Genomic DNA, 13,377 nt, shown 5'->3' on the forward strand with positions numbered 1-13,377 from the left:
TTTTTCTTTTTAAATCCTATACATTGTATAATGGTGATGTTGCATAACTTGCTACAGTGAAGTGATACATGCACCATCAGCAGTTAAAATATGAAGTAATATTTAAAAAAAAAAGGACATCCATAGCCCACAAAAAGCAATGTTTTCAGATTTCAGGGTATTAACGGCGGTAAGAGAAATATACTTACCGGTATACTCTTTTACTTTGAATGGAGTGCGATACTTTGCCATTTTGTATTATTGTATGTGCTCGGCTGCAGTGGCTCAGGATCACACAAAAAGCTAAATGTTATGTTTATGTTATGCTGTGAATAAAATTATAAAAAAATTATAAAAAATATATATAAAATATAATGTTTCAGTGTGCTTTACAAACATTTGTCCGGGGACGCTTTATTTGACACTGTTCATTTAAAAAAAATCCAAAATATAAAAATATTATTTAAAACAAACAATACAAGCTTGAAATATTACACACAACATAAATACCTTCATTGTTTTAGTTCATTCTACACATAAATATCACACTCATTTCCCTTCTCTCATTCTGTACAAAAACAAGGTGCCAGATCAGTCTACATCTCGTTTCCTGTTGGCACTGAAAATACATCTGCATAGGTGCGTCAGAAGTCCTGCTTTACCGTCCATCATGTCGGTTTGGTTTTCTGTACAGGAGCTGGAACATCAGCAACGTTGTGCAGAAACTCGTACAGCACCTTGGCATTGTTACTATTCCCGAGTATTTCTGCGAGCTTGTCCTGACTCAGTTTGACGAGGTCTGCGATGCTGTCTGCGTTTTTTATAAGAGCCCTGTAGTTTTTCGTATTGACCCCGGGCATTTTCAACAGGAAGTCATAGGGTCCTGGGTTGTAGAGGTCTGCAGATTCAGCCACTGTGTCCGACTCAGCCGTGACCGCCTGAGCTGCTGCAGCATCGGGCTCGAGCCGGCCCTGCTTCAGCTCCAGGAAGAGCTCGGCCGTGGCGTGCGGGGAGGGGCACCACAGTATACGAAGCCGCGGGAAGTGCAACGTGAGCAAGGTGAGCTTCGAGGAGACGTCGTTTGAGGAAATCTCGTGACGGAAATCTGACCGGGCCGTTAAGGAAAACGGTTTGGCTGGGTCAAACTCGATGAGCAGCACCGGTTTCCTGTAGTAGCGGGTCATGGAGAGGCACTGCGTGTAGAGGCGGCCGCTCTGCAACGAGCCGATCAGGTCGCTGACGCTCTTGCGCTCGACGCACGTTTCCGGGGTCAGGATGTAGTCGCCGACTTCGAGGGTGACGGGCTCGATGTCCAGCCCGCGGCGGTGGAGCAAGGAAGGCAACTCACTGCGGAACTCACGCATGTCCACGATGACTCGCGAGGGCTCTTTGGGCTGATCTTGACCTCCTGGTTGTTGGGTAAGACAATTAAAAAAAAAAAAAAAAAAAGCAGTCAGACACAAGCTACACACCATTTTAAACTTTTATAGGGTGAAAATGATCATTTAGAATAAAATAGACGTGCCTGCTTTGCGGCTGTTGGTGGTGGCATTTGCAGGTTCTAAATTTCTAGCGAGGTCGAGGTTGGTGTCCTCTCGCCCCTCCCTCTCCTCTGGGATGACCATAGTAGCCTTTTCCCTACAGAAACACACAGCAACCACCGATGAGCACTTTTAAACACATATTACCAAGATACTTGAGGTAAGAGAAAAGGTTCTGACCTGATGAGATGTTCAAACGCTTTCTTTTCTTTAGACAGTCCAGTGAGGTACTTCTGTTCTTCGGTGGAGCCTCCATAGATGAGGAAATACACCCTGAGCGCCTTTCCAGGCCGGTTAGCTTTGTAGATCTCGAGCTGGCGGACAAAACTCAGCTCGGCATCATACAGCACCACAAAGCTGGGCTCCACCTCGTGCAGCACCCTGGTCAGGCTGTGGGGGTCAGTGCAGCCTTTAAGCGGGTGGATGACGGTCAGCGGCTCCTTCAGGACTCCATAATAGTCATCTGATGACAAATCTAAACTGAGCTGTTCCTCTTCTCCGTCGTCGTCCTCCGCCAGCTCGTCCTCGTCTCCGCTGCCCGTCACGGCCGCTTCACCCGTCTCCTCTTTCCCCACCATCTGCGTCAGGGTGAGCGATGGCCGGCTTTTGCCCTTTGCGGCCTTTTTTTTCTGAGCGGGTTCCTTTCCCTTGGCTCCTCTCTTGACCCAGTCTTTTCCCTTTTTGTTCGAGTCCAGCTCAAAGGCGGCAGCAGCCGAAGCGTCCCGTTTGCCGATCGTGCGGGCGTACAGCCGGTTGAGCAGCCGGTCGGAGCCGTGCCGGATGTACTGCTGCAGCTGGGCACATGTCCGGTCGTCGCTGGCACAAATCAACACGCGGCCTTAGGGAGACATGAGGAGATGTAAGTCAGTTAGAAAAACACACACGCACAAGGGTTTTAGGTATTGTAGCAACATTAAAAACACAGATGAGGTCAGCTTGGACTGAACCCATTGCATGAAATGGCAAATAGTTTCCAACTTAATAAGACGCACAAATAATACCATAACCATTACTTAGTAATAATCAGTAACAATCACAACACTAGGTAGTATAATATATTATAATAAATATATAAGTTAATTGCAACAGCTTTATCAAAAACCCATTACAGTCAGGTCGTAACAGAAATTATAATTTGTCTGGTGTAAATGAAGCAATCACTGCACTACAACGAGCATTTAATCCAGATGTTTCTCCACCTCGACAAAATCTATGGTTGTCCACTTAAATATAACAACTTGGAGATCTTGTGATTTGCAAAGTGCATCCTTTGCACCAGTAAATCATGTCCCAATGACAGTACATACTGCTCCATATTCTGTGTTTGATCCAAATTCACGCAGGCTCGTCGGTGTCTCTGTATAGAGGTTGAGGGCTGCACATCTTCAAAGCAGTAACACGAGGTAGTGAGCTGGGACAAATCACCTACCGTGATCAAAGCTTTGCAAAATATTAGCTGTGTTTACTCTGGTTGTACGTTGTAAATGTGATTCCACAGGAGAATTTCATCTTGTAGAATCTATAAGTTAACATCTATAACATTCTTTTGCTGATTTTGCACATTATTCGCACAAATGCACTGTTAACGTTTTAACAGCACTGAGCTCTGACCTGGTTCATGTTGAGTGCTCTTGTTCTCCTTCTCAATCTCCTCCAGCACCTCGGTCAGTGCCTCCCACTTCGGGCTCTTCTCCAGCACCAGCTCCCGCTTCACCTCTGAAACCCACGCAGACACACACTGAGCCTTTAGTCATTTAAACAAGACTAAACACAAAAATGCAGATGCATTTGTGGATACATCTACTCTGTAGAACACCTCGTTAGAGTTCAGCTCATTGATCAGTTACCTGAAGCAGAGGATATCTTCTGTTTCTCTGCTTCTGCTCCCACTTTGAGTTTCTTTTTGCTTTCAGGAATGCGGTACACTCTGCTCCTGGCATTCATAAACATGGAGGTACTGGAGTCCAAGAACAGCCAACCTGATAGTTACAACAGACATGTCCAATTGAACAATGAAAGAACAAAACTGACACATCCAATCAGACTCCAAGAGCAGCTCAAGTTCATCTTATTTACCTGAATTGGAGCCAAAGTTCTTCTGGCTGGAACGCAGTGACTCAAGCAGATTGAGGAAGGTGACACAGTCGTACTGGGTGAGGTAGAGCAGGAGGACCCTCAGCACCTTGAGGTCCTGAACCAGGGCCTTTGTCTTTGCTCCCAACTGATGCCACAGGGGGTCCAAGTAGTGGCGGATAGTCTGGATGCGAGAAGGGAAAACATTAAGAGTTGTATCCATATGCAACTTATATTTGAAGGTAGCGGTACCACAGTGAAAGAGCCACAAGGTGAATGAAAGCGTTTCATTGGTAACAAAATTAGTACACGCCCCCAAGTGCAGGGTGAGTCATCGACATTTTCAAATTGCTTTCCATGACACCACAAACTCTAAAATACTTACTACTATACTACTCCCACAAAACAGTTGGGCCAGATACCAATATTGATGTATCAAGAAAAATATATTAAAAACAATGATTTGATTTGAGGTGACTTTAATCATTTTACTTCTGTGAGAAAGCAACTTTAGATAGAATCAGAATAATTGTTAAGCATCTCGATAAAGAAACATTTTTGGTTTCAGCAGGATCACGCCACCCATGTTTTTTTGTTTGCCTAATTACGTTCTGCCTTTTAAAAATCGTCATCATTCACTCTAACCTTTTCAAAAGCATTTCCTAGCGTGTTTTCCAGTGACAGGTCCTCAGCCTCTAGGGTGGGGTTGTAGCGCTTCAGCTCCTTCAGGCAGGCGCTCATGATGTCCAGGATGGAGCTCTGGATGGCCCTCATAGCTGGCGTCAACGACACATGAAGCTCCACAACGTCTGGCTTGTGCCTGTCCAGTGCTGTGTTCACTGATGCTTGAAACCTGTTGAATGAAGCACACGGCGCACAAATATGAAGAGATGACGGGAGCATTGTTGATGTTATTTATTAAAACAATGGCTACCAGGAAATATCATACCTGGGCCACAGGTAAAGCTTCTTGACAAAAAGGTTTCTCATCACGCGCTCCACTTGGCAGAATCCTGAGGAGAAAGCTGTGGCCTTGTCAGTGAAAGCCTTAATGAAGCCTGTCTTGTTCTTCTGTCTGAACAAACGCAGGATGAAGGCCTCCTGGCACGACTCGATGATTTTATGGGCGCGATACACCAGGATACCTACGGAGAGTAATACAGAAAGTCACTCTATAGCAGTGACAATGCACCAAAAAGCTGAAACTTCCACTACTTTGTTGTACATTTTAAAGTGTATTTAACGCGATCTCTTATTATTTTTAAGATAATCTGACATTGTTCACAGTTCTTGTGTAATTAAACTGATGATAATGTAACCTTTTAGCCCTTATTTTTCTACAGTGCAGGACTGTAAAATAATGCTACATTCAAGTCCTTGCCAAACAAGTTCACACAATGCACACAATTTGGATTATTCTATCAATATCTGATTTAAAAGATCAGATATTGATTAATAACATATTTGGATATTTAAAAAAAAAAAATATATATATATATATATATATATTTAAATATAGACCCCACGTCAGGTCTGAAAGCTCATAGGAACAGGTAGGAACTGCGTAAAAGCAAAACCCAATAAGAGATGTGCCAGCTAAGGAAACATATTGTGGCACTGTTTCAAAACTGAAATATCTATAAATGAATTAATACTGAATCAAAATGAATCAAATAGGGACACAGTGAATAGGAACTGTATAGAAACGATTCAGGAAATCAGTATCATTTTAGCGAATGCCTGACCTGATATGAGATGAGCAGGGATGCGGTCAGTGAGGAAGTCCACCACCAGGATCCTGCTGGTGACAAACAGCACCCCTCCCTCAGTGTAAACATTATAGCGCTCAGTGCTCTGGACATCGCTGGTCACAGTTCTGGGAAGGTGGGTCACACCCTCCACACGCAACTGCTCTGTGAAATACTCCTGATAAGGAAGGACAACAAAGAAATGTTGTTAAACCTGGCACAAAATTCAGAATGGAGGGGTGGAGAGGTAGAGAGGTAGAAAGCTGAATACTGACGCCCACTACTGACAGTAAACCAGAAGGCACAAACGTTACTAAACTCCCCTTTGTGTAACGTAGTCATAATTAAGATGCATGTGCTTTACTTTTCTTGATGCAACAATTCAAAATGTCTCAACTCCTGTAAGATTTGACTTTGACTGTAATTCAGTTACAAAATCACAACAGATGTGTGTAATTAATAATGACCAACCGGTTAAAATGTGTTGCTCAACACTCACTTGACAAATCATTGGGTGCATATAATATAGCAGTCCTGAACTATTGCGATGTTCAATTTAAGTAGAAACAGTGTAAGAATAGGTTATTTTAATTGAACGCTCATCTAAAGTGGTCCTGTCAGAATAATAGAAACAGGACAACACAATACCATTCAACAGTACTACAAAACACACAATCTAAAATGAAAACACGACTGAATCAACAGCTCTCTCGGCTATTTGAAACAAATTCTGAATATCAAAAACTTAATGAAACTAAGACTTAGTTCAGGACTGCTATAATAAAATGCATTTTTTTATGAGTAGTGAACTTAATACTTTGGCAAGTGAGCGCACTTCGGATCAACAGACTGGCTTAGTAATGGGCATAATTTTTAGCTACGATGTCTTGAACAAATAACTGACACAACCCTCTTTAGTCCATTTAGTCAGTCAGATTGACATTTCATGTCTTTTGTCCGGAAGTAAACACGTAACGTCCACGTTAGCCATCTTGCTAGCCCACGTCACCTAGCAACGGGAGTGCTAGGAGGCGATCATGGGAGATGTGCCGTTGGCTAAGCTAACGCATCCTAACCTGTTCAGGTGCAGTTGTGTTGAGCAGAAGGACCAGGCTGCCCTGCTCCGAGTAAACCCGCATAAACTGCAGCAGGATGCGGTCTATTCCCATTCCCTCAGCCACCACCAGCAAACCGTCACAGCCGAAGAGACTGAGAAACATCTCTGTCTCAAACTCCAGTAGCGGGCGCGCCATTTCGGAGCCTCGCGATAGTAAAGTCAACAAGTTCTCTGTCACATCCAGCACTTATCGGCAGCCAAAGGCCACCAAAACTAAAGACCGTAACTGTGGACCAGACACAGCCGCGCTAACTCGTCCCAGTTCTTCTGTGTTTTGAAACTGCACATCCGGTGACGCTTTAAAAAAGCGCCGACGCGGCAGTGAGTGTGACGGTCGAGACCAAGCGCGCCATCAAGTGGCTGGGAGGATCATTGCAGGTGTCAGTTTACCTTCGTAACGAATACAAATGTGATGAAACTGTTTTTATTTTTGTAATATAAATGTTGTTATTAGATTTTTCGTTCACATATATAAATATGAAAACAACAACTAATTTAACCTAAGACAGAAGGGATAATGGTTAATCATGGCTTCATAGTTAACCATTATCCTTTCCACCCCACAAAGAAAATAAAGTAAAACACAGAAAAAAATGTGACCACTTCTGAAGTTAGAAATAAAATAGTCGAAATTAAAACAATAAAACAAACCAGAGGACTGGTTTATATTCTATATTCTCCCAGGCATTTTTGAAAACATTACCAGAACCCGTGAGTGAGAAGACAAAAATATTTTAAGTGATGATGACCATTTAAATGAGTGTGAGAATGTGTGCGTGCTCGAAAGTCAATTGTTAACTTTCTTTGAACTTTTGACTTTTGCCAAACGACTGCTCATGATGGAAGCCTTTAAAAGGACAACTCTAAAGACTCTGGTTTTGATTTTCCCAGAAGCTTGTGAATGCAGCAGTTACGACAGAAAACAACCTTCTCAAGTAGAAACATGAAAAATGCTTTGAAACTGCAGTTGTAATTATTTCTAACAAGAAAAACATATGTTGGATTTAAGCAATAGCCTGGTATGACATTGCGATTTATCAGTGTGTATAGCAAACAGTCTGATTTTGATTGTTCTACTAATTCTACTAATGGCACTATGAAGTCCCTCAACAAATAAATAAATAAAATTCCACAATCAAAAAACATAACGAGCTTACAAATCCAGGGTGCAGCACCAGCCGCACAACAAAACCCAGCCAGCTGGGGTTCAACCTTTCATGTTTCTGCCATGTGAGCAGTGGCTGAGGGAACCAGAAAGGGTCTGAGCACAGGAGCAGGCCTATGCTTGCTTGAACTTGAACCCACCACCACTTCCAACACATTCAATCACACTCAGACATGACTCACGACAGCCATGAGACCTCAGGCCTGAGTTTAGCTACTTTGATGTTTCTGTCTGTTACTTATTGCAGATAAAAAAGAATTTCTGTCACCATTTGGGTTGGACAGTAAAGCACATATGTCTATCTATGCCTTTATTCAGGGTGGAACCAGATCAAATTAAACACACTGACCCTGTGAGTACTAATGTACTGATTGTGAATTATCAGGGCAATACTTCCTTCCTTCCTTTTTTTCCCTTTCACTCAACTGTTGTAAAAAAGTTAGTTCAACTTACCCTTGAAATGACACAGGACACTCAGTGTGTGTGTGTGCGTGTGTCTGTCGACTTGATCTGTAGGGAAAACCTAATTTCTTTTAATATCCTCATTTGAGCAAATGAGGGATGAAGGACTGTTGCAGACATTAACTAAGTATTAATTAAAACTCATATTTCAGTGGTTCTTCCATCACTAATGGTTTTCATTAACGCTGTCAACAAGTAAAGGAAGAGTAATATCCAAAGTTTTATCTGGCAGGATAAATATGGAAACGCCCGTCTGATTTGAATCGGAGTTGATTAGTGGTTTAAGGTAAGGCACACCCACAGTGTGAGGAAGGGGCCTTTCCTGTTTCACCACATCCCATACGCACCAGGTCTGTAAAACAATATTCAACCCGGTTTGACTGATGTTCATGAATCTTTGATTTCAACCCCACCGGACATGTTCGGGACAAGAACTGGGCCTTGTGGTTTACTGGAGAGCTGTGTTCTGATGCGCCACTGACATCTGTCCAATTCATTCTGCTTTACTTCTTCCACTTCGCACTTTAGGAACATTTATTTCAGCCCTCTGACGGATTTAGTTCTTTTTTAGATTTTCCACTAAACCAAATACAGAGCATAGCAATACATTATTTAAAGCGGCAATTTCCAACATGTTGTGTGGGGTTCCTCTTCAAAATAAAGAAGGATCCCCACACTAACAGATTTAAAACAGTTTTTACCCGTGGGCTGTCGTACTGTCAAATCTTATCTTATCTTATCTTATCTTATCTTATCTTATCTTATCTTATCTTATCTTATCTTATTGCATCTTATTGCATCTTATTGCATCTTATTGCATCTTATCTTATTGCATCTCATTGCATGTTATTACATTGTTATTGGTAATAAAATAAGATGAATTAAACAGACCCCCTTTTTCTCCAATCGGTCACAACATTATGGCCCCCTTCCCAGTATTGTGTAGGTCTCCCTTGTGCCTCCTAAACAGTTCTAACTCATCAGAGGATGGACATGGGTCTTTTGAGGATATCCTGTCGTGTCTGGCTTTCTGCCGTTTCTCATGTTTTTTGAGTCATTCCTAAACCGTTTTTGTCTGTGTCAGGCTGCATCCTGTTGGGGATGGCTGCTGCCATCAAGGAGTGTCATTGCTATGGGGTGGGGGTGCCTGGTCTGGTCTAGGTGGTTGGGACATGTCTAAGTCACATCCACATGAATGCCAGGTCCAAAAGCCTCCCAGCAGAACAGTGAATTGGCACAATATGGTCAGTGCCATTCACTTCCCCTGTCAGTGGTTTTAATATTGTGGCTGATCAGTGAATGTGAGAATACTTGTACTTTTATTCAATACATTCACTTGCGATGAATAATTTTTGCCTTATTACATTCTCAAGGGAAAATATTTCATTTTATTTTTTATATTTATCGCACAAGTTAAGATAAGATAAAAATAAGATTTTTCCACACAAAACACCAGCTTGACCTCAAAAATACCATTGTGTTCAACTAAAAATCAGGTCACCAGTACCACAGGGCTGACACATAGAGACAGACAACCATTCACACCAACACCTATAGCCAACCTAGAGTCACCATGAACCTGACGAACATGTCTTTGGACTGTGGGAGGAAGCAGAGTACCCGGAGAGAACCCACGCAGACACAGGGAGAACACGCAAACTCCACACAGAAAGGCCCCAGTCAGCCGATGGATTCAAACCCGGGACCTTCTTGCTCAGCACCGCATTTCTTTCACAAACCAAATAAATGGACTGATCGATGGAGAAAGCAGTCAGAAGATGAATTCACCTTAATTTAAAGATTTGTTCGTATTTGCTGGATACAGATCAAAATTAGCTCCAACTCCAACAGTAAAATCCTACTGTTACATCAATGCGTGACTCACGACAAGAGGACGATGTAACATATAATAGTGACATGCTTCTGCACTGAGTGTGCCTCGCTAATGATCTTGTGGCAAAGTGGAAGCAAATCCCGGCAGACGGGTTCTAAAGTCTTCTATGCGTTTGCAGAGAACTGAGCTCTGTTCGTTTCTGTCTTATCCTCACGGCGCACACTGCAAGCGCATCACATCACAGCCGGGCGTCTCCGCGTTTAGCCTCAGCCAGTCCACGTGGGCCGATGTCGGAATTTCTCACAAACTGCAGGCCGAGAAGATGCTGCAGTGTCGACGGGAGAATTTAATTAAGGAGCTGCAACTCTCTAGCCAACATCAAAGGTGACCCTGAAGGTAGCAGGAGACACTGAACCCGCGCTGCCTGCCCTGGATGGCGTAACGCTATCGGGAAGGTTTTATTTGCGCTTTGAACAGAAACTGAGCACTCAACAGGAGTGCGGAGAAAGCAAGGCCTATCATGAAAAAGAAAAGTGGGACTCTAACGCAGCATGAAAAGTTGGGTGAGGTTATTGCCAAGAAACATGAGGAGAAGAGGGACATTTCGCTCATGTAGTTGATTGAAATGTCAATCTTTAGCTAAATAAAGACAGAGAAATCAGAATGCATTTGGAATTTTTATGAAATGAAATGTAATATCAAAAACATTCCCTGAATAACTTAAATAATAATATTAAAAGTGACTTTAGTGTATGATGACAGACTGGGGATGAAAGCAGTGCACTTTCATACGTAAGCCTATAGAGAGCAGTGGAGCACTTTGTTTTGCGAAATTACACATTTTTACACCAGACCTCTGGGGTGATCAGTGTGTGAGGACGTGTTTGTCCATCCTCTATCTGGAGGCGAGGGGGCATCAGCAGCTTAATGTCAGGATGAAAACTATTGCAGTCTCTTTGGATGGAGTGATGATATGACATCATTAGCAGCATTGGCTTGAAGGAAAGGGGTGGAGAAAAAAAAGCAACATAATTCATTCGGCTGCAGCTTTATGGCACGTGAAATTGAATCGATCGATCCACTGACGTGCTCCGTGCTGAGTGACCGGCGCCATGGAGCGCCGTGGAGCGCCGTGGCGGCGCGTACGAGAGGGGCCGTGGCGAAGGAGGCCGTACACCCGCATCTGTTTGCGCCGAGCGAAACCGAGAGTAAAAAAAGTGGCCGTTTGGCAGCTGACGCGCGTCCTGAGATCGTGGCTGGTGTGGCATCACTGCAAATGAGAGGAGAACAGCTTGAAATTGATAGCAGCCTTGGAGGATAAAATAAGATGAGATATTTAACACCGCCCGCCTGGCTGCAGTGTGGGAGGGGAAAGAGAGAGAGAGAGAGAGAAGAGAAAACAGCTAAAGGCCTGATCCACCCCTCCAGCCCTCATTAGGAAAGGAGTGCAGCAGCAGGTTTGGTTGTAAATGGAGGGCTAAGCCTGAGAGCCAACTAGGCCAAACTCAAAGCCTCCGGTGGTGAAGGCACACACTCTAATATATATATATATATCCACATATATTCACTCAGAGAAATACACTCATTTGCTTTTATTGGAGTCGATGTAATTCTCATCTCTCTGCTACGTACGAGCCATCAGGTTATAATGAAATACGATAGGATTGAGTCCCCGTCGGGAAATTTAAGGCGATACAATGGGATACAAGAGGAGGCAATAAATGAAATATGTGGTAAACGTTTTTTGAGTGCAGTCACTGAAGGTTGGAGTGGATTGGTGATGAAGAGTTGTGGAGTCTAATGGACCTCGGCGAAAAAAGAACCTCTTCAGTGTTTTGTTTGTGGCCGAATGTTCTCCGTAGCTAACTCAACTCGCCATATACAGGTTGACTGCCTACGACGGCCTTCAGCTTCCCTCTCATCCTCTTCTCTGTCACTTGCTGCATTTCCATTACAGTTTTTTGCTACTTAACCCTTTAAAACTGAGCGGACTGCCAGCGATAAGCGTGCAGTATTTGAATTACCGTAACTCACAGTGGTTTGCACTAGTGTGTGGCTGAACACTGGGAAGTTGTGTTTTTGTATCTCAAGGGTATAACTAACTTCATTTTTATCAAGAAATTCCTCCAAACAACTCTCTCTTCCTGCCTTGAGTCGCTCCCCAACCTGCAGCCGACAGCAGCAGTGCGTCATCATTACCGTAATGGCAGCGACTTCCCAGTCTTCAGCCACACTTTGTCCATTGGTAAGTTACGGTAATTCAAATATAACAAGCTTTTTTTATGCGCAGACAGATGTTTAGGTCTTAAATGGATCTCTTTCTGAAATTTCGGTAAGGTACAACTGTGCTGTGTACGTGTTTCCATTGAAAAGTGTTTTGTGAATGAGCTGTAACTCTCGTAAAGTCTCATATCCCGATATCCCATAATTCTCTTACATTTGCGTCATGCAAGACTTCACTTTGAGAAAGATGGACTACAAATGAACTGGTCATATGAACCCTGTGCCTCATCCCCAGATGCCGGTGACAGGGAATTGCAGAAAAAGTGTTTCCATTGCACTTTTACGATAAACTTTTACACCAAAACATCTGAAAAACCACCTCCTGGGAGTGTAAAATAGTTTTTTTTTTTCGAAATGTAGGTGTTTCTATTATGAGTTTTTATCGCGATATTTAGGTTTTATGCATTTCTAGGGATAATGGAAACGCAGCAGCTGTCTCCACAGTGTCCAGTATCTAGTTTGTTGACACCACAAAACCCAATGTCACCTGTTGAGTACCCCACAGGTAGAACATTGGACCACATTCATAGCAGCCTAGCGCACAGGTCAGGACCTGAACTTTCTCTTACAGAACAGCCTGCTCTGTAGAGGGCCTCAGTGTTATCTTACCAGTCCAACCTGCTGTTTAGCTGCACGCCCCGAAACCTTGTAGCTGACCATCCTCTCCACTAGCCTTGTAGTGACACGGGTGTAGGAATATCTTCTGCCAGATGTCCACCACCAGCTACTTGGCCTTGCCTTACCTATTGCTGTTTGGTTACTGCTGCACCATGGGGAAAATACTGACTATGTGTCTGTGAAGGTTCTCAATCATCCAAGTCATGGCACATCCAAAGACTAAGCTAAATATAAAGCAGCTGGACTTGTTGGGTTTACTTAAAGATGTTACGCATGTACCTTTTAAAAGGGAGTAATATCAACCTACCGGTGCCTCATATTAGTCTGCCAGTAAGCCTCTTATACATAATTTGTCTTTTTAAAAGAATGGCATGCCATTTTTATTTAGCTTTGTTGTTTTCATTTACCTTTGTAAAGAGGCTAAGCTGAGATTTTGGGCAGCTATTTCCTGAATATCACAGCAATAAACAGGAAAAATACATATGCTTCAGTAACATTTTCTTTTTCGTAAAGGTTTTCAGATATAAGTTCTTTGTGAGAAATGTAACACTGAAACT

General features: G+C 43.0%; 1 protein-coding gene across 1 annotated transcript; it reads right to left on the reverse strand.

Moving 5' to 3' along the window:
• Window positions 1-364: 364 nt before the first annotated feature.
• On the reverse strand, window positions 365-6,730 carry ercc4 (excision repair cross-complementation group 4). Its single transcript, XM_047608208.1, has 10 exons — window positions 6,418-6,730; window positions 5,339-5,519; window positions 4,543-4,738; window positions 4,239-4,446; window positions 3,597-3,777; window positions 3,368-3,499; window positions 3,132-3,236; window positions 1,701-2,358; window positions 1,505-1,617; window positions 365-1,387 (listed from the first exon to the last, which is right to left on the reverse strand). The coding sequence occupies exons 1-10, from the start codon at window positions 6,592-6,594 to the stop codon at window positions 648-650; spliced, it is 2,691 nt and encodes an 896-aa protein (XP_047464164.1). The 5' UTR covers window positions 6,595-6,730; the 3' UTR covers window positions 365-647.
• Between the last annotated feature and the right edge of the window lie 6,647 nt (window positions 6,731-13,377).

Source organism: Mugil cephalus, chromosome 16, assembly GCF_022458985.1.
Source record: "Mugil cephalus isolate CIBA_MC_2020 chromosome 16, CIBA_Mcephalus_1.1, whole genome shotgun sequence".
Classification (NCBI taxonomy): domain Eukaryota; kingdom Metazoa; phylum Chordata; class Actinopteri; order Mugiliformes; family Mugilidae; genus Mugil; species Mugil cephalus.

Bases quoted from the DNA above. Each gene is read 5' to 3' on its own strand.
- ercc4 (XM_047608208.1), bottom strand. From the start codon at position 6,594: ATGGCGCGCCCGCTACTGGAGTTTGAGACAGAGATGTTTCTCAGTCTC. The intron at 4,739-5,338 runs GTCAGGCATTCG...TACTCTCCGTAG, and splicing joins CCCTGCTCATCTCATATCAG to GTATCCTGGTGTATCGCGCC. The intron at 3,500-3,596 runs GTAAATAAGATG...TGTAACTATCAG, and splicing joins GAACTTTGGCTCCAATTCAG to GTTGGCTGTTCTTGGACTCC.